Source organism: Pinus tabuliformis, chromosome 1_2, assembly GCF_031772625.1.
Source record: "Pinus tabuliformis cultivar Carrire ecotype Pingquan chromosome 1_2, CPIR1, whole genome shotgun sequence".
NCBI lineage: Eukaryota > Viridiplantae > Streptophyta > Pinopsida > Pinales > Pinaceae > Pinus > Pinus tabuliformis.
In genome coordinates, this window is record NC_142298.1 from 257,493,775 (window position 1) to 257,515,904 (window position 22,130).

General features: G+C 38.9%; 1 protein-coding gene across 1 annotated transcript in view; it reads right to left on the bottom strand.

Annotated features, from left to right (window-relative positions):
- Positions 1 to 22,130, bottom strand: part of LOC149205346 (phosphoglucan phosphatase LSF1, chloroplastic) — a 449,301-nt gene that overhangs the window by 84,823 nt on the left and 342,348 nt on the right. Inside the window, exon 8 of the mRNA XM_089395011.1 lies at positions 799 to 911. Coding sequence (XP_089251137.1) covers positions 799 to 911 — 113 coding nt within the window. The remainder of the gene's footprint in view (positions 1 to 798; positions 912 to 22,130) is intronic.

A 22,130-nucleotide genomic window follows, 5' to 3' on the forward strand; every position in this document is an offset into this window, starting at 1 on the left:
TGCATTAAAACATTCACCTAGTCTAATTGGATATATATCATGCTTATTGAGGCATTTTACTTGGTCTCCATTTCACAATTTTTTTCCATTTATATGTCCAAAATGGGGGTGAGGCTTATTACTTGCACAAATGAGTACACAAAATTGATATGGTACCTGGGTCCCCCACTCTCGTGGAGTCTCGGCTCTTGCTAGGTCATAAAATTCCTGGTATATCTGGCTTATGGGTTGTTGGATATACTCTTGGTGTTATAGTGGCAGCCACTAGTTATAATCTTGGGCCTCACCCAGATTACTCCAACAAGTTACCAACTCACCATGGTAATATTAAAAAAAAAAACTCGATATGGTACCCAGGGGTCCTGAAGATGATAAAAACTTGAGAATATGAAGGATTTTAACAAGACAAAGATCTGAGAATCAAATAAAAATCACACCAACATCTCACCACCATAAGAGAAGCTGTCAAGCACCACAAAAATATAGCCAGACTTAAAGGACCAACAAGTCTAAATTTGGAAGTATCATTCTCCAAATGCAAGCCGGCCAGTCTCGGCTAGCAGGACAGCTTTCCACATCTTTGCTTATAACGTTATGTTATTTTATATGTTCATACAGAGTGTTATAGAATATCAGCCATTAGCCAGCATTATAATTTGTCCAGTCTGTAAGGCAATCAAATTTAAGAATTCTAAATTATTAAATGCCTACCTGCTTTTATCCAATAGACAAGTTAACTATCAGACAAAATAAATAGTAATACTGCTACAATCCAGACTTATTAGTGAGAAAGCATACTTTCCCTGAGGAAGCCGGAGATCAATAGCATACTTTGGTCCTGTTACATGAACTGCTTTGATGGGTTCATTCCAGTTACCTTTGAAATCTCCAACCAACTGTACTTCTTCTCCCTGATCCATTAAACGACACATAATAAGATAATATGAAAGATTTTTGAGTTTTAAATATTTGTAGTTGTCAAAAGCAACTTACTTATCAGAATAATATTAATTCTAAAATCAGTATCAATTTTCTTCCATGCTAAACAGAATATCCATAAGAATTGATATGTATCAAAGCATAGAACTGAAAAATAGATACAATAAATGCGGTTACCCCTCCTTTAGGCAGGATTACCTTTTAAAACATAAAAAATAGCCATAAATAATGAAAAATCAGAGATTTTTTCTTGAAGTTGGTAGCAAGGAAACCAAGGACATGCAGCTGTTGAGGCAGATTTTAAGGACAATTTTTGCATTATTCTTTCAGATCAATGTTCCAAGAGTAGGTCTGTATTTTAATCAACTTCAAAAAAACAGTAAAGATCATATAAAATGGCTGGGAACAGTGTTCTATTTTCTTATTTCAGCTTTAAAGTCTGGGCAGATTTCAGTTTTGGCAGATGTCAATGTTGGTCTTCTGTATCCTCTTATTTCTCTGTGGGAGACATCACATACGGAATTATCTACTTTAGCTAAAGAGATTTAGCACTATTAAAGTGGCAGATAATTTCACAGCCACAACTGTCAACATCCATCACTGTACTTATATCTGCAAGTAATGACTCCAGTTAGCATACCAGAAGTTGCAACATGCAATCCTTCACCTACAGGCATAATTTCCTCTTGTACACCTCTGAGACAAAAGCTGTGTGGATCAAATACAAAAGCTTCTAGTAGACAATCAAGTTGAGGTTAGAGAGCAAGCAGCCTTTGTGCTTTCAGGTTTAATGAGAGGACGCAGATTATTATTTCTATTTTTATTCAAAATGGTGGCAAAAAGTCTCAAGATGGAAAATGGACCCCACCAATAAAATAATCGGAAAAAGGAGTCTACAAGCTAGAGGAAGACTCATTGGAGAATTATAAAAGAAGGATAGGCTCAATTGCAAACCATTCTATTCCTATCTATCTCTTGACATAGAAAAGAAGCTCAAGCGAGTTTCAAGCGAAACTCAACTTAATTTCTGTGGACTCCGAGTGCAACCCTAGTTAGCTCTTGGAAAAGATTATCTCAGATCTTCCATTGTGCTTACTGCAGAGATCTCACTACTATTGTTGCAGGAGACCCTAGCATTGTGTTGTTTACAAGATCCCCAAGAAGGCCAAGTTTCCCCTCTCAAGTAGGAGGTCGACTTATTCATCATTAAGGGGACCGAATCTAGAGGTCGAGTTCCTGCACTATTCACATTACTTAAGGTGGAGTTCCTGCACTGAAATTTTCAGGTCCCAATTCTCTTATTATGGTGTGAAGGAGGTGCTCCAATCAGTTTGTAGAAGGACTGCATAGTGTATGCTTGCATTAAGATTATGGTTCCAATCTCAAAAGAAAGGGCCGAATTTTGGGTTAAAAAGAGATAGCTAGCTGATAATAGATATATATATATATATATATATATATATATATATATATGTGCCCATAATGATTCTAGTGCCAAGACCGAATCTCTTTCTGTACAGAAGAGACGAGTTCAGAGCTGCAGGCCCTTCTTCCTTGGTTTCATGGGTCGAAGTTTCAGTTGAAGAAGGACGAATTGTCTACTGCTACAGAGGTCAAGTTTCTATTATTTACCTTGCTAGCTGTGCACATCATTTCTGGGTCAAATAACCAGGATAAAGAGGGGACTGAAGTTTGCTATTCAAGTGGGATTGTGGGGCAAATATATTCCTAGAAAAAGGACTGTGTATACCTGTTCCAAAGGGGTCGATTTCACTGTGGTTTGATGTTAGAGTTTGGCTGTTTCTCATTGCCACGTCCTCTTTGTTCTGGGTCAATTTTATGGGTTAATTCAGCTAAGGATAGTTGTTGGTAAATGCATAGAAAGGCGACTGGTTAAAGAAATTCTGGGTTGTATTTTTCCATCAGCAAGTGACATAAGTTTCCTCTCCTGCGTGGTGACTGTAGTGGCTAGAAAAAGGGGCAGACCTCTTGTCATCTTGGTGGCTGAACTTAATATCTTGTAAAGGCATGTTTTGTTCACATGGAACTCATTTGATACCTGTAGCCATCCAATATAAATCAGGTTCCTCTCATTCTGTTGTTATCACTTATTTATACATGTATGCTAGCTTCTAGATTCTTATTATCTCTGGTATAACTAGTATAAATTCTGAGCTTTAATGAAAGAATATATGATGTACTGAATGCGCTCCATGAGCATTCAAGTGACGGGACAGTATTCGATCAAACCAAAAATATTAAGTTACACCTATAGCAGTATGTTCCCCAAGTGTTTGACCAAATACCCACTAAAGACTCATTAAAACTCACTTAAAACTCAGAAACTTAAGTGCAAATTTGGAATATTTTAGCTGGGAATATTACAAAATTTCTCTGCCTACAACGAGTAGGAAGCTACTCCCTAATTTATCAGCTACAACTGAAAGGAGCAACAACCCCTAGTTTATCAGCTAACATTGAAAGGAGCTCCAACCCCTGATTGTTTATCAGCCACTATTGGAAGGAGCTACAACCACTGATCTACAAACTGCTACTTGCTTGACCTCCTTGATTCATCTTTCATACAATTTTCAAACTCAAATCATGAAGACAATTTTAAATAGTAGTGATGAGGATTCATTTTAGCATCATCACTTGGATTTGGAACTAGTATCTCTTTAGAGATTTTCGCTATCCTTCTTGGAGGACGAATTTTTGGAGCATGGAATGAATTTTGATGTTTGAATGATTTTCATGTCTTGGAGCTTCTTGATGGCAAGTTTTTTGGATGGTTGGATACATGTAAGTATATTTTAGTGCTATACTTTCTTTCTAATTTGGTCACAGACATTGTTGCTAGGATTTCCCTATACTAGGGGTTATTTGCTGCATCTCTTATGCGAAGTTGTGGAAATTTTGTTTCTAGATAGTGAATGCTTCATGTATGGGCCATGTATAATGAACGAATGTTCCTAGGGATGTTTCATTACTGAAATTCATCTTGACAAGCCATTTAGCTTGCAAAACAAAGTATAAAGTCTTTGAAGCTGCTTTTGTTTCTGCCCTAATGCCAAGCAAAGTTGTCTTTGAGGTCTCCTTCACCTAGAAAATTCAAAGGTCCATACTCATAATTATACATGACTCCAATCTCCCCAAAGGATTAGGGACTGGTCCACCCAAAGGTGATCACCTTAAACCTATTCTCCTTCTCCCATTTCCTCTTCTCTAGGTCTAGTCCTTTAGGTCACCTAGGGAATCAATTATCTCATGATCTAGCCATCCAAATGCTTTGATTTTTAGTCCACAACTGCTTTGGTGTCCCTCAAGAAGCCCTCCAAATTTCATGGGATTCTGATGCGGGGATCTTGAGATATCGCAAGCCCTAGCTCGAAGACCAATTCTTGCCCTTGGTTTCCCTTAGGCTAGAAACCTCACTAGGATCCTTGCAATGCCTTTTATTGAAAATTCATTCCTTGATCCCTTTCCCCTTCCTAATTAGGTCAATCATATCAGTCATTGCTAAATCCTATCCCCTTGACCTAACCTCGGGTCCACTTGGTCCTGTGTGGTCCCATGCACTATCAAGGTTAATTCTTCAAAGATCACCTGAGACCCAAGTTTGCACAAGAATTATAGGGCTTAGGGATCTCCTTTAGAAGGCACATACTCAAAACCTGACCCTTGAAATTCTCCCCAAGACCTTCCTTGAGAGCCTTCCATCTTCTCTTCCAAGACAGGCAAGCCATACATTTGAGCCTCTCTTGTCAATAGGCTTCCAGAATCACCCCTTGCCCTATCATTGGTCCATCCATTTCGTGATCCTTATCAGAACAGGTCTCCTCCCATCGATGAAAGTCCATAAAGAGTAGAGAGCCTTAACCGAGGTAAGAATGAGTTATCGCTCCATTGTTTCCCTTACCCTAGTAGTAGCCCTTCAAGGATCCCCTTTTAGGAACCCTGCTAGTTTGAGCCGTAACATTTTGGCGTTGCTACCAGGGACACGAAACGTGTGCTTTGTTCCCCATACGACATATTGACATAATACTATTGGTGATTCCATTGGAAGAACGAAGCCCTAGTTCTTCATTGGACTTTAGGGTCGATGCTTGTAGCATGAAGCAAGCATTTTTCTAGGCATCTTTGAATTCATCCTGGCGACTCCTACATATTTTTCATGTATATCTCAAATAGGTTGTCTTTCTTTGGTAAATTTCTCGCTTTGGACATTGCTAGCACCCCTGGGCACCCTAATCATGTCACGAGAAGGATGCTATGTGGGTTACCCATGTTTGATGGTGATCCACTCTCCGCAATTGACCACGTAGAAAGATTTAATGCACATGCTTCAAGAGAGGAGGTTGTTCACCAAGATGTCCTTATGTTGTTGTTCATGGGATCTCTCGGTGGTCATAACTCATGGCTGCATGATCATGAACCTAAGAGCATCTCATCTATTGAGGAGTTCGTTGATGGCTTTCTTAGACATTTTCAAGTATGCCCCACATTAAGCATCCAAGAGGAAGCCTTCATTGACCATCATCAAGACATTGAGAATCTAAGTAATGAAGATGAGTCCTCCTCGGGTCCACATGACAAAATGGATGATTGTTGGGAAGGATGACTTTGAGACTAACCTTACCTTTCTCGAGGATATTACTCCCTATGACTCTCCTTTTGAAAACCTTGAGGAAGGTGATCCCATCTGCCCCTTAGAAGATGATATTGGAGATTACTTCCATATTGAACAAGAGAAATGGAAAATTGTTGGTCCTCAATTTGATTGTGCTCCCATTTACGACACCGACAAGGAGGATGAGGCTAAAATTGGTCCTCACTTTCTGTCGGATATTATTTATGATGACATATCCATTGATGCCCTTGGAAAGGAGAAAATTTATTTTCCCTTGCATAAGGAGGGGCAGTTGGAAGTGATCAATTTTCCTGTTAGGAAAGGCCCAATCTATGATACTAAGGAAATCGATAAGGCTCCTCCTTATGATTCTATATTCAAATCACCTGAGCTTTTAGATTATGATTTTGGGGAAGAGAAACCTATTGGATATAATGCTCCACCCTCCCCTTTGCCTTTTTCACTTGTTCATGATTTTGAGAGTGATTCCCACGCTTGTTCTCATATGATCTCAAGTGACCTTGATCCTTTTCCCCTTTCTGAGTATAGTGTCGAGGAAGAACCCCTCATTGAATATTCTTTATCTCCTTGGGCGCCCCCTCAGGATCATGATCAATCTATAACCTCCCCTTTCCAGTGTGATCATCATGGGCAACCTACTTGTGTTTCTCCATCTCATCAGTCTCTCGTTCCTACTAATCATAACCTTGTAGAAGCCATAAAATATGACATAAATGATAAGGACCATCATATGCCCGAGGTTGCCATCCATCAAAAGTTTATGGGCCTAATCATTGACATCTCTATATTTTGGTTAGAAGAGAGGATCTCATGGACTAGATTACATCCTTTTCTTACCTCTTCTCACATGATCATCCATGTGTGGGCATTCTATTTTCCTACCTCCCATCAGCCTTATCATCCATGTGATTTTGTCCACATTCGCTTTGGCATTTGCACCATGAGTAATCATATAGGCTGGCATATTTATATTGATTTAATGATATGTCAGTTGCACTGGCTTTATGATTACACTTAGTATTAGTTTTGTAACATATGCATGTTAGGGTAGGATGCATTACATACTAATTTTCGCATTAGAACTAATGTCATATGATATTTATCATGGTAGATTAGCTGCATTTAGATTTAAAATTGCATTTGAAATTTTGTTTTTATGAATCGGTTTTATGGGTCTAATCCAAGCATGTGCGATCATTAGACGTCGCAAAACCATGCTGCCCCGTGCTTTTCATCTATGTGTAGGTAACATGTATGCGGTGTACTAAGAGGTTGCTAGTGTTCTCGTGACCTCCTGTTCATGTAGCTTTGCCCATTGTTTGATAGATCACGTCCTAGTTGGAGCCAGATGTTAACCACCATAAGGTGGGCGAATCCCCATGATACATAGGAAAAATGGGAGGCGATTTTATCAATAATATAAATGTATATATAATTTTTTTGGCGAATCTCTCTCCAGATTATATTATCTTGTAAAGTCATGGCGAATCTTTCTCTGAACTATAAAATCTTGTAAGATCTTGGCAAATCTTTCACTAAATAATAAAACATTGAGAAGTCTTGGCAAATGTTTTGTTAAAGTATGAAACCATATATGATAATAGGAAAACATATTCACTAAATTGTAATATACTAACATACATGTTTGGAAAAAATAAACATAATTTTCTCTTCCTACAAACAATGTTGCAAGTTTCAGTGGCCGTGTTGTCAAGGTTCTTACTGTACACTCTTTCATATCCTTCTATTAGTTTTGATAATATTCCACAACAAGGTTCTTGCAGGGGTTGATCTTGACCACTAGTTCTATCAAGGTAGGAGAGATTAATCTTTTCTCTACCACTTTTGTCAAGCTATGAGAGATTAATGTTTGTACAAATTTTGTTTTACTTTTCTCCCAACTTTTGTTTCCTTGAGTGTTTCCATCACTACCTTGTTGATTCCATATCAAACCAATTTCTCAAATGCCAGCCTAACTGTGACAAAGGACTTTCTTGCTTCTACAAATTTGTAGCCTCATTGTAAGGAGAAGTTGTTATATTTGCAGGGGCAATTTATAAACACTTTCATTCGCTCTCCGGGTAGTTTTTAAGCCATCGACCTTTAGGTAGTTCATCCTTCCATATGATATTTGGTCATTACACTCTGTTCTTCAAGAAATATATATGTTATGTAAGTCATTCTACCATGTCATGAAGTGTTCAATTGAGGGAATCCCATATCCATGAACCTTACCTATGGTCTTATGATGCAATCTTCTGTTTTGAGTCATTGTATTAAAGTCCCTCCCCTTCAAGCAGGATTTATGCAAGTAGGAAAATGAAACAAGGCCCCCTTACTTACGGACCTTCCTTTCTCTTACCTAAATAGTTGTATCTTACCCAACCAACAAATGGTTCCTACCTTGAATTATGGAGTTTAATAGACCAAAAATAAAAGATTTATGTAACTCTGGTCCCCACCACCTAAACACCTTATGGACCAACATGAATGAAGGCATGTTAAGGATTTCTTCATTAGTCTTCGTAAAGATCATTTCAATTCATATTCATCATGGCTTCCGCTAACCACTCATGTAGGGTCACTTGGCTTGGCAATGCAAATTGCTCATTAATGCTTCCCATCACTCGACCACCTTCAATCATATTCATTTCAACAATTTCATTTTGATTAGCATTTGTAAAATTTGTATGTGGTTTTTGTCATCAACAACTACTATTTTTTCTTGAATTGCTCCATCATATTCTTAAGTAGCATTTCCATGTTCATCATCATCACCTAATAGATGATAACATCCTTGAGGTAGACTCAACATGTTTATAACAACTTTTGCATCTTTATCACCAGGTATTTCAAAAACTTGGCTACAAGCCTCATCATTGGTAAGAGCATCATAATTGACTAGCCAAATTCCATTGCACCTACATTCCACATTAATATTAGAGGGTGTCAAGGTCCTTTCAATAGATATGCTAGCAATTTCAACTGTTTCAAACCTTTTTACCTCTCTCCATGGGTTCTTTGCCATCCAATTTATTCTCTCAAACCTTAAATAATTCTTAAAAGGCCCAAACATACTATGTATGCCTATCGTGTTTTCCTCTATGGTTTGTAAAACTATGTTGTTGTGATGGCCATAAAAAATTAACAAGTATATTTTTGTAAGATAGACGCTTCTAGGTAAAAAGTGACAAAATGGTATAGCCAAATCATAAACAATTATTTAGTCATCCATGCATTAGGATGTGCAACCACGGATATTCCTTGCTCACAATTCTTGACATGGTTCTTCATATTTTTATTTCCCTAAAACAAATATAGCCTAGACATTGATAAACCAATTGTAATTGCACAACAAAATATAGTTATCCACGCTATTGTTAGGAAACACTTTAGCACATATTCACTCATCCTCTTGGCATTTATCCACATGCCACAGTTCCTTCCAACTTGGAAAGGAAACTCATCACAATTGCATATATATTTTGTAAACTGTATGAATGATCTTTGTATGCCTTGGATAGAGTGTAATAGAACTTGGTCAGAATTGTAGGGTGTAAATCCATAGCTTTGTCTCTATTTAGGATTTCAATTGTTCATAATGCCAACTCTTGATATATTTTCTTAACTCCTGCACACCTTGATTTCCCCAAAATCCATCTTTGAATGGACTCAAAGTGGAGCAATGTTAGCCTTAAGTTGTATCAACTCCAGGTCATGGCCAATTTCAAGTATCTCCTTACACCAATCAACTATTTCCTCCTTTTGTTCAATTAACACTGTAATAACTCCTTTCTTCTTCTTCCTTGCATGAGGTATTTAGCCAATAATGTATTTACGCTGGTGAGTTCCATATTTTCTCATAGCAACTCTTATTAAGCATCCATTGAAGTCAACATCATCAATTTCCTTCAGCATATCCTCTTTAGTTTGACCTCTGTTAACACTAATATTCTTGGTTAAACTTGCACCTTGCACTATAATTCATGTAGAAGCAACACCTTCAACATCTACATCATATGCTCTCCAGCCTTTGTATCATTATGCTCTTCAAAACCTAGCGGATTTAACTCCTCATTTGAGGAAGAGTTTTGTAGATGATCAACCCTTGTCACTTGCGAGCAACACTATTTCCTCGTGCATGATAGAAAAACATTAAACAAACAAATATTGTAGAATAATAGAGGTTGATGCGGTGCATAGCAACAACTAAATGAAAAAATTTAAGGTAAACATAGGTGACAATGAACAAAAATTTAAAAGGAGAGAGTTTATGATATTAGAATTACGGCCAAGGTTCGATTTTCTGAAGCCAATAGGTTGAGGTCGACGTCATTATTGTTGCGACGACTGATCCATCCTCCATGCGAAAGTCTTGCCTAAGTAAACCCGCAAAAGACGTCGGATTCGGTTTTTTAATTCCCGACCAATTTTTAATTCAACGGTGGACGCAGGCAACATCGATGTTCTGGTGACTTTAGCGTGTTGTTACTGTTGTTGTAGCAGGAGTCTGAGCAACTGACGGATCACCGTCTGGCGGCATCTTTTGACCGATTCGAGTGTGTGGAGAAAATCGAACCCCCGACGTGTTTTTTTTTTGCGCGTTTGGTAGCGGTATTTCGTCTGGATGATCGACATAGTATCCAGAAGACAAACCACTGAAGTCGTATCAGATCGGTTTTGTTCGATTTCTCAAAATTCGATTTTTTTTAAGCCATTTTGATTTCTGCAAGTGATCAACTTTTGAAGGACAAAACCTAACGCAATATTGGCCTGCGTTTGTCACTATTTGCAATTTCTCAGATTTTTGTCATTTTCTTACAACTCGATATTTGCTAGCTGTTCAGGATAAAGTGAAGTCAAAACAGGACAAAGAGTACTTGGACGGTTTACCTCTGCAAATCAATCTGTGGCAACGTCCTTATTTGTGGCAAGCACTATGGCAGCCTTGGAGATTAGAGGCTAATAGAGGCAGCAGATTCCTTTTGGGTCACTTTGTGACAGTGGATCCCAACTGAGGGGTTACTGGAAACAGCAGATTTTTTTTTAGGAGGTCAGCAGAGTCTTGCTGAGGCAAAGGTCAGGATACGCAGAATTCTACATCTTCCAGCAGGGGAGCACCTATCAGATTTTTGTCCAAGATCAGCCGGCATCTGCATTAAAATCCGTGCCAGATTTCTTTGGTATTTTCTGTGTCTTGGGAAACGTGCAGATGGCTTCGCTAACCAATATGATGTTGGAAGGCAGTCAACGCTTTAATGGCACAAATTATAACATCTGGAAACAGAGAATGTTGACCATTTTTTAATATAGGCGTCTTGACCAGCTTGTTTTGGCCAAAGAGCTCCGTCCTGGTACAGCTGGTACCGATCAAGATAAGTTTGATGATCGAAATCGAGAGGCTGTTATGCTTCAAAAACTTTTTGTAACTGATGATCAGTTACCGCAGATTCCTTCCGGCAAAACAGCTGCTGAAATTTGGCAACATCTTAAGGAATTGCACGAGACATCCGACAAGAGCAGAGCCTTCTTTCTCAAGAATCAGCTGTTCTCCATCATGATGGATGAACATATGTCGTTACAGGAACATCTTAACAGGATTAAAGACATTCGAGATCAGCTTGAAGCCATTGGTCGGACCATGGAGGAAGAAGATATGGTAATCATTACTCTTAAAAGTCTACCGAAATCTTATGAACACTTCATAGAAACACTCAACATTACTACCACAAATGTTGATCTGAAGTTTCCAGAGTTATGCACCAAACTCCTGCAGCAGGATCAGTGGAAACAACAGTTTGGTAGTGGTGCTTCATCAGTGTCCTCGGAAAATGCTTTTGCTGCCAAATATCAGTCCTCTCAGTCCTTTCAGTAGAAAGGTTCTTCGCAGTCGTTTGATCTGGCTAGGAAGAAAAGTGTGCAGTGTAATTACTGTCACAAATTTGGCCAAATGAAGAAAGATTGCCGACAGAGGATTGCTTCTGAACAAAAGAAACAGGGAGGGCCCCATCAGACAGCAAATGTTGCAGAACATTCCGAGCAGACAGATTCTGCCTTTTATGCCTTTATGGCTAAAAAGTCTTCAGATCATGTCCCGTCTTCTGCCTGGTACATTGACTCTGGTGCATCACGCCATTTCTCTCACAGGCGTGACTGGTTTATTGACTTCTCACCTTTTAGTGATTCTGTGGTATTTGGCGGAGGTGAAAAGTACACAGTGGTTGGCAGAGGTACAGTTCAGATCTAGTCTGGTGGGCGCACACTCATCTTCTTGAATGTGTACTATGTTCCTGGTATGGAAATTAATCTGTTGTCTGTCAGCCAGATTATGAGGAACTCTCCTCAGCTTGATGTAGTGTTCAGTGCGCACAAGTGCTCTATTATCGACAGGGAGACTAGTCTTACGGTTGCTGTTGGCCTCGAAGATCATGGTCTATACAGGCTTCTTGACACTGGTGATTCTCCAGAAGTGGCTCTAGTGGCTCGTGTTTCTCCAATCAGCACTCTGTGGCATCAGCGATATGGGCATCTAAACATGCAGTATCTCTCTCAGCTTTCTCGGGAGGGACTTGTGTCAGGGTTACCTGATATTCAGACTCAGCAGTTGGGCGTATGCGGCGCCTGTCAAGCTGGCAAGCAACATCGGTCTTCATTCAAGGATGGAGAATCTTGGCGCGCATCTAAGGTACTCCAGTTAATTCATGCTGATATTTGTGGTCCTATGAATACATCTTCTATCACTGCTTGCAAATATTTTTTGCTTATTGTAGATGATTTTAGTAGAAAGATGTGGGTGTATTTTCTAAAATATAAATCTGATGCATTTAGTACCTTTCAGAAGTTTAAAACCTTAGTTGAAAAAGAGTCTGGCTGTAATATCATGACTCTTAGGACAGATAACGGGGGGGAATTTTGTTCTTCTGCTTTTTCCAACTTCTGTGATACTCATGGCATCAAACACCAGTTAACTACACCCTACACTCCTCAGCAGAACAGTGTTGTCGAACGTCGCAACCGCACGGTTGTTGAAATGGCTCGTTCCATGTTACAACACAGGAGTGTTCCGAACAAATTCTGGGCTGAAGCAGTATTTACTGTTGTTTATCTTCTTAACCGATCACCCACTCAGGCTGTTAAGGGGAAGACCCCCGAAGAGGTTTGGTCTGGCCGTAAGCCTACGATCAGTCACCTCAAAGTATTTGGCTCAGTTGCATATGTTTGGATTCCAGCTGCTAAGCGTTCTAAGTTGGATTCCAAAAGCCAGAAACTCATGATGACAGGGTACAGTGATCATCACAAGGCCTATAGACTAATAGATATAGCCACTGGTCGTCTTAGCTTCAGTCGGGATGTAGTATTTGATGAAGACAGAGGATTCTTTCAGTCTTCTTCTTCTGAGCAGTGTTCTGAGGATCAGCCTCACAGTGTTCTTCTTCCGGTAGGTCCACCTGATGGGAGGGATGATGCAACATCAGTGTTTGATAATACACTATCTGAGCTTCCTCCGGAAAATAACCCTCCTCTTGCTGCACCTATTGTTCTTGAGCCTTCTCCACCTCCTCCCGATATTGGTTCCTCTACTCTTCGGCCAAAATGGTGGGCTAAAACCATTGGTGATCTCCGGGATGATGAGCTCCTTGAAGGTAGAACTTCTAGACATAAGAGCAAACAGCAGTCTACAGTAAATTTTGCTCTTATGGCTAACCTACACAGTGTTTTTGAGCCTCAACCCTATTCAGAGGCTAAGGGTACATCTCAGTGGGAACAGGCTATGGAAGTTGAATTCCAGAGTCTTCAGAAGAATCACACGTGGACCCTTTCTGATCTTCCTGCAGGGAAAAAGCCCATCAACTGCAAATGGGTGTATAAAGTGAAATACAAAGCTGACGGAACCCTAGACAAGTATAAAGCTCGTCTTGTGGCTCGAGGGTTCTCACAGAAGGAAGGCATCGACTATGAGGAGACTTTTGCTCCTACAACCAAGATGAGTACCATACGGCTTGTCCTTGCTCTAGCAGCTCAATTCAATTGGAAAGTTCATCAGATGGATGTAAAGAGTGCTTTCCTAAATGGTGACTTACAGGAAGAAGTCTACATGATGCAGCCTCCAGGATTCAAGATTGTCGGTCAAGAACAGAAAGTGTGTAGATTAGCTAAAGCACTCTATGGATTGAAACAAGCTCCTCGGGCTTGGTACATGAAAATTGATCAGTACCTGACAGATCATGGCTTTCAGCGGAGCCCATCTGATGCAAACCTGTATATCAAGCATACTGGTGATGATATTTTGTTTGTGGTTGTCTATGTGGATGACCTTATCATTACTGGGAGCTCTGCACATTTGATCCATGGGATCAAACAAGACTTATGCAGCACCTTTGATATGACAGACTTGGGACTTCTTCATTACTGTCTGGGGGTTGAAGTTTGGCAGACTGAGAACAACATTTTTCTCTCTCAGTCCAAGTATGCCAAAAATCTTGTGGACAGGTTCAGAATGCAGGATTGCAAACCGGCCACGACTCATATAGAACCAGGGCTCAAACTTTCAACTCAGTCATCCTCCCCCCTTGTGGATGAAACTTTATTCAGGCAATTAGTGGGCAGCCTCATCTACCTTACTGCCACTAGACCTGACATCAGTTTTGCAGTGAGCTACATTTCCCGCTTCATGTCAGCCCCTAAGGCTGATCATTGGATAGCAGCAAAGCGTGTGCTACGATATGTGCGTGGCACTTCTGATTATGGACTCCTATACACTCGAAGTTCTGATCCTATACTCAGTGGTTACACAGATTCTGACTGGGCCGGTTCGGTGGATGACCGTAAATCTACAGCTGGGTATGTATTTAGTCTAGGATCCGGTGCTGTCACCTGGACTAGTAAGAAGCAACAGGCAGTGGCTCTCTCCTCAACAGAAGCAGAGTATCGGGGAGCAGTTAAGGCATCCTGTGAGGCAGTTTGGCTTCGACGTATGCTTGTGGATATGCATGTTTCCCAGACTGGTCCTACTCCCTTGTTTTGTGATAATCAGGGAGTGCTCAAACTTGCCAAGAATCCAGTCTTTCATGAACGAACAAAGCATGTGGAAACTCATTGCCACTACATTCGCCAGCTTGTTGAAGACGGATCCGTTCAGTTGCGATATGTCCCCACAACAGAGCAGCCCGCAGACATCTTCACCAAGCCTCTTGGTCCTGATAAGTTTGTAAAATTCAGAGGGTCTATTGGTGTTGTAAATAGATTGAGCATTAAGGGAGGGTATTAGAATAATACTATTTAGTGTTTAATGCTCATTCTTATTAGCTGTTGCTATTTTTATCTTTTTAGCAGTTTCTTAGATGAAACTGATTGTTTCTATTTCCTAATAGAAACTTGATGTTTCTATTACTGTAAATATCTCTGTATTATTATTGAGCTTCATTTTTGTTCATCAATTCATTCATTGGAAATCCATATGCATGTTTCGCACTATTTTATATGAAATAGTGTTGATCCCTAACTAAAGATTCGTGGTGAGAGAAATGTTTGCAGTGACCTATAGAGCAGTATTGTAAACTGAGTTGAAGAATTGGTGCTTCATTTAATGATGGTTTAGATTTATAATGCTCCATTGGAAAACTTGATTGATGAGTCCTAAGAATAAAGATAAATTTTATGAAATTCTAACGGTGATCTTGAGAGCAGTATTGTAAACTGAGTTTCCGCAATGGTGCTTCCATGAATTATAGATTAAATGTATAACATTCCATTGGAAAGTTGAGTGGTGAATGGTCATCGACATGGATTGCATATGCAGAATGATGATATCTATGTCTAGGATTGATTTGATTATGATCTAGGGGCTCTTAGTTTCTCCTAGCCAATGTTGGTGCTTCTAAAATGTTTAATGGCCCTAGAAGATTGATTTGATTAATGGTCATTTTGAACATAGTTGAATAAGTTACTCCTTTGCATTATAGATTGCAAACTTAGGGGTGGGTCATGGAAAGCATTGAATGATAAGCATTACCTATTCATGTCTGATCAAATGCACAAGGGGAAAGAAGCATTGGGCTCTATATGGACTTGAGGTTATACATATTGGAACATCATTTACTGCAGACATTCTCCAGCAATCAACCTCTCTGTCAGATGTGATAGGTAATCTGTACATCAAAACTGAACCTTGTTGGACTAAACATTTGATGGTTCTTAATGTCTAAGGATTTGAAGTGTCTTTACGTTAGAGCATTTAAAGATGTGTTTGGACATGATGTTTTGTATGGTAGTGAACTAAGAGTCACTTTCTAGACAATTGTATGCCTAGTGATTTTATGGACTATTTTTAAACTTGTGAGCATTCTTCATTATTTTAATACCACTTTTATAATGTGTTATCGGTGTGCTGTGTTCTGATTTGTTATAGCTTCAGAGGTTAGGTTCTATCTCCACTATTGGTCCCCATTCCACTATTGGCTTCCCTCCCTTACTTTATCAGTTGCTCTAGAATCACAAACTCATGAGGCATTGATTACAATTGAATAGAACCAATGAGAACTTGACAATAATATCAATGGAGTTGCAACAATAAAAAAACATAATTAGGTCACTGTATCAGGACAATACATTAAGCATGCAATAATTCTTGCGAGAACGATCTCCATTACAGCAGGAACGACTAGGGATCATGACATCAAATACAAAAAGATTCAAAGCATTGATCAACAAGAGGTGCTACTTAAGAATAATGTATTACCCCACAAACAACACCTCATGTTTAATTTCAAATGTATTACAATGAACAATAGAGGAACTGCCAACATAAAATCCCAAGAATCAAATACATGCATAACCCAGCAGAGACTTCTGTGGTTTGGCAGCGAAGTAATGAAAAATAATCCAGACTGAAAAAAATGTTATCTTTTGATCAATGATGTATCACAATAGTTGTGTAGGAATTAAAACAAATCATGTACAATCACCACATTATCAAACATAAATTCCCATTGAAAAATCAAAGTAGCTGATCAAAAGCAAAAAACTCTCAATTTTGCAGTCTGCACCAAAAAAACCAAGCACAAGAATTTGAGATGATGACTAGACACAGGAAAATCATGGCTGCTATGCAATAACCAAGTTGCCTAAATAATGTTACCTTATTCGACCAATAATACTCAAAACACAAAAGTACATTCTACCATTTCTGAAAGAGTCAAGTTGGAATGTACATGCAGATGAAGGTTTCTCATTAAAACACCATTACTATTTGATAAACCACCACGGTTGTAGACGACTTTCAATCCTAATCTTCAACACTTGACCTAATGAAAACTTGAGCTAATTAAATCATATTACTTTATGCCATCCATGACACAACAACAAAAGTTTTATATTCTGCCATTTTCGAGAGAGCCCAGCTAGGATGTATATGTAGATGAAAATTTTGCATTGAGAAAGAAATTATTACTAATTCAAAACATGCCAAGTTTTTACCTGTAACCTGACACTCAATCATGATGTTCAGAACCTGAGTTAATGGAAACATCCCAATACACCATGCCCACCATTCACAAAAGCTTTTACATCCTGCTAATTCAAGGAGAGATTAGTTGGAATATATGTATATGCAAATGAAAGTTCACCAAGGTATAGAAGCAGTTACTCATATGTTTCACAATCCTAGTTTGGCAAACTCCCATTATGTTTCGCAATACCAAGTGGAAAGAAGAAACTGCCAAGCAGCTCAGACACAATCACAATCATGATGGTGCCATTCTTCACATTCCAAGTTACATCTTTCGGCACTTACCCCTTACCAGGGAGTCCTTCTGAATACTTGTTTGTTAGACATGATCCAACAGCTTTCATAACCACCCAGGATGTAAAATTTTCATAAGAAATAAGTTCCAAGCCACTGAATTGTGACTGCTTTTCTTTCTCAATTATCAAATTCATTTCAGGATTGAGCTCACTCAGAGGAGGATCTACAAAGCTCTGCTTTCCCTTTGCACGGAGTAATTTACAAACTAGATAAAGAAATCACAATAAATTTAGTAGCCTCGGTAACTGAGGCACGGTTTGATAGGAGCATGAATTGTATTATTGAGGTCTACAATTTCTGTTTGTTGGCATCCAAGGGGAATCCAGATCAAGAACAAAGTCTTTATCAATCCATTCACTAACCATTAGCTCAACAAAACTATAAATAAAATCGAGGTATTTGACATAGTTCATTAAATGAAGATAAGAAGCTTATTTGCAGTAACTGAATTCACAAATGAATCTTCTAAACCAATGTTGCACGAAGCGGGAGCGAAGCGGAAACGGTTTTTGGAAGCGGAAGCGTCATTTTCCAAAAATCTGGGAAGCGAAGCGTCTGCTATATATATATATATATATTTTTATATTTTTTTGCATTTATACTCAAAACAAACATCCCAAATAGCAAATTAATTGTAGAAGACATGAAAACATGCATATTTTTGCATAAATCAAGATAGATATGGCATCCATTGTACATTAATGATTAATTATTCGAGCATCAACCATTTAGAATCTAGATTCTTCTCCTCTTGTCTAGCCTTTGCCTCTACCTCGATTATCTAGGGATATTAGTCAACATTGCCCAATTTTGATCAAACTACCTAACTCAAGACTTAAAATATGGTAGAAAAAGCTTAAGATGCTTGATCGATGATTTTGACTTGATTGAAAGGTAATTTTTTGCTAAGGGCGTACCACGTGATAAAGGAGTTCAACAATTAACACCACCAACACTAGGTACATATAGGGCTTGGTGCTCTTGATTAAATGCTAATCTCATACCTTCATACTTGATATAATCTAATGAAATGCCACAATCCCATTGATCCTGAATTCCTGAAAACTATTAAGTCTGCTGAATTTTGAATAGGATATGAAATTCTATTTTCTCCATATGAAGTCCAATGAGGCTGGAACCACTCTCAAACATCCTGAGTCATTTCATGGTAATGTTAAAAATTTAAGTAAAAGGATGAAAATGAAAAATAAAGGAGAATGCCACTTTTACTTTAAGAATTTAACATTACCATGAGGGAGCATCTGCTATATTTATATTTTTTTTTGCCTTCATTCATCACCCTAACCCAAGGTGGACCCACCTGGAACCACTCTCAAACATCCTGAGTCATTTCATGGTAATGTTAAAAATTTAAGTAAAAGGATGAAAATGAAAAATAAAGGAGAATGTCACTTTTACTTTAAGAATTTAACATTACCATGAGGGAGCATCTGCTATATTTATATTTTTTTTTTGCCTTCATTCGTCACCCTAACCCAAGGTGGACCCACCCCCAACAAGCAAACTCACCAAAAATAAAAATAAAAATTGAAAAAAAAACGATTTCCTAAACGCTTTTCCGGAAGCTTTTCCAGAAGCGTACGAAAAGCGTACGGAAGCGTGCGCTTCCCCCTCCGAAGTGCCACGCTTCCGACGCCCGAAGCGTCGTACAAAGCACGCTTCGGCGCTTCGGAAGCGCCACGCTTCCGAAAAGTCCAGGAAGCGGCAAAAAATGCCGAAGCAGCGCTTCTGAATTCGGAAGCGCCGCTTCCGGCCAAGCTTCCTAGGCGCTTTCGTACGGGACGCGCTTCGGGGCTTGGAACCGTGGGGGGGGGCGCTTCGTGCAACACTGTTCTAAACACCTCCAAGTTAAACTATATTCAACTATGATATGTGCTTTCTTCACTTGGTCTTCAAATGGCAAGATTATCAAGGATGTCACATAGGCTATCTATACATGTAGCAATTTCAACCAAAAACAAATACATAAATAAATAAATCGTAGCGTGAATTGTGAACAACATGCACACCTAGGAGGTTGCAGGGTTGCGCTAGCATGAAACCCAAAGGATTTCCCATTGTCAAGCTTGTTGTGATACAAAAAGGTTTATATGATGAGCGCGGCCTCAAAGTTCCAAACCTCCTAATTTATTTCTTTTCTATTGCCAGGGAACCCCCAAAACTAGTTGTGAAGTTTTGGGCATCAAATTTGCAGTTGGATTCAAATTATATTGACCCAAAAAATCCATCCCTACTGCTCCACTGCCCATTATGACCTACAATGAATATGTTTGCACCTAAAACAAGAGCTATCCTCTGTACCCACTTCAAAATGTGAAAAGTAATCAAATATTGGGAAACATGTGAAACTAGAACTTGATGTATTGTGGATAATTCTCAGGCAGAGATAGACATGAAAGACACCAAAAGCAGCACCAGTTCGAATTTTCCTCCTGCATGTTGTTGACTTGGGTTCGAATCGCAGATAATATACAGAACAAGAATATCACACATGCAGGAGCAGCTGACTTGGGTTCAAATCGCAGATAATATATAGAACAAGAATATCACACATATTTGCAGATAATATATATAACAAGAATATCACCTTGGCAAGCACCAACAAATAAAGGCCATGGATAAGTTTTATCAACCTCTACATTGCAACCCACCTTGGAACTTTAACCTTTGGAGTCATTTTTATGCCTTCATATACGTATTTTATTTGATGATGTACCTGAAAACGAGGGATCTCCTTGTTTGCAAAATTGTTATTCCTTCTTTCATGTCCAAATGGCTCTAGAGGCAATCAGGGGCAAGAAAGAAAGAAGAAAGAAAGAAATTATTTTAACATCCACAAGGCTAAAGATATCCTATGGGACAGATTGCTTCTTCATCTGCTTGATGTATTCGGCCCTTTTTTTGTGAAGCTTCATAATAAATGCTTCCAGCGTCTCGAAAAACCCCTCGCTAAATAGATTATCCCAAGAGCTAGCTGCTAGCATATCTGCATAACTTTCCCTGTTGTCTTTGAAGGCCTCACATTCTAAAATGAAATGTTTTTCTGTTTCCACTTTTCCGGAAGAACAAAAAATGCATACCCTTTTCTCCCACACTTCCTTTGGCCTTTTCCAACACCCTGTTTCACAACAGAGTTGATGAGAATTAGTCCTTAACTAAGCAATAAGAATTTTGGCTCTCCAAGAGATATTGGCCTCTATGCATGCTTTTGGTTGATGATTATGAGTGGGATTAAACACTTCAATATAGTAATTTTTCTTTCTTCCTAGCTCCTTATCCCAAGTATGTTTGTGGAACTTTTCCATCACAAAAGCTTTTATCTCTTTGTTGTTTATGGGACACGCGTTCAAGCAAATACCCCATTTACTAAACCATTTGTTATTTTGCTGCATCCAAATTTTTTGCTCTTGCACAATCTATCATTAAAGACAACCTTAGGCCATCTACCCTCTTCCATTTGCTCAATTTTTTTTAAATACCTTATGACTCGCACCATAGCAATTGCTTCAATAGGAGCAATCCCTGTTTCACTTAACAAGATATCATAAGGAACTGCACTTTTAATCTTAAATTTGTTTGTAATCAAACACTTCTGAATTTTCTCAATTTGTCTCCACTACATGTCGAAGGCACTGCTAGCCCACAGTTCACAACCATAGAGAATCACCAGAATCACTAGAAGCCCAAAAAGAGTTTGAGTGGTCTTCCAGTCCCATAACTCTGCCACTCTGCACCTATTTTGAAATGCATAAAATGCTTTCCAACCGCCCAAAGTTCTTTTCTTTCTACAACCATTCCAGCTTAGATTTTTGTTGAAGTCAATTCCGAGGTACTTGTAATCCGCAACTTCTTCCAAAATGTTGCCTTGAAAGTAGAACTTACGCTGGTTATGTTTTCTTTTCTTAGAGAAGACCACTACTTATGTTTCGCTGATATTGACTTGCATCCCCACACTTCTACAAAAATGCTCAAGGGATAGTAAGTGCTCTTGCAAACCAAGAGCTGATTTAGCAATCAGAATAAGGTCATTTGCATACAAAAGAAGCCTTATAACAAACTTGCACAAATAGATACCATCACCCCCTTGCGAATTTAACCACTCCTCAAGCTTGTCGATATATAAACCAAAAAGGGTAGGAGACAGTGGGCAACCTTGCTTAACCCCGATATCACTTCTAAAACTTTCAGAAATGCCTGCTAAAGTTCTAATTTTGACTTTCACCTCTTCATACAGCCTATGCACAGCTGCTCTCAAATGATTAGGAACCCCAAGTTCCTCCATTCTCTGCCAAAGTTTATCCCTAGGAACCGAGTCAAACGCTTTTTTGAAATCAACAAAGCAACAAAAGACTTCTTCCTTTTTCTCCCAAACTTTTTCAATAATGTGTCTTAAAGTTATGCAATGATCAACTATGGAATGTTTAGGTCTAAAACCTGCTTGCCCTTTAGCATTTGTTTTCTAGCATGCTTCCAAATAGCTTTGCAAACAAAGGGTTTATCATGATGGTCCTATAATTGGAGGGATTATTGACGTCACCGCCCTTGAAAAGAGGTATTGCCAGACTAGTTGTCCAATCTGTGGGGAGCCCTTGTTGTATGATGTTGTTGAAGATTTTTGTAATGTGAAGTGCAAGAATCTTTGAGCCCCACTTTAGAGATTCTGCTTGGAGTTTAGCTAAGTCTTTTGCTTTTCCAACACCCAACTTCTTGATACCC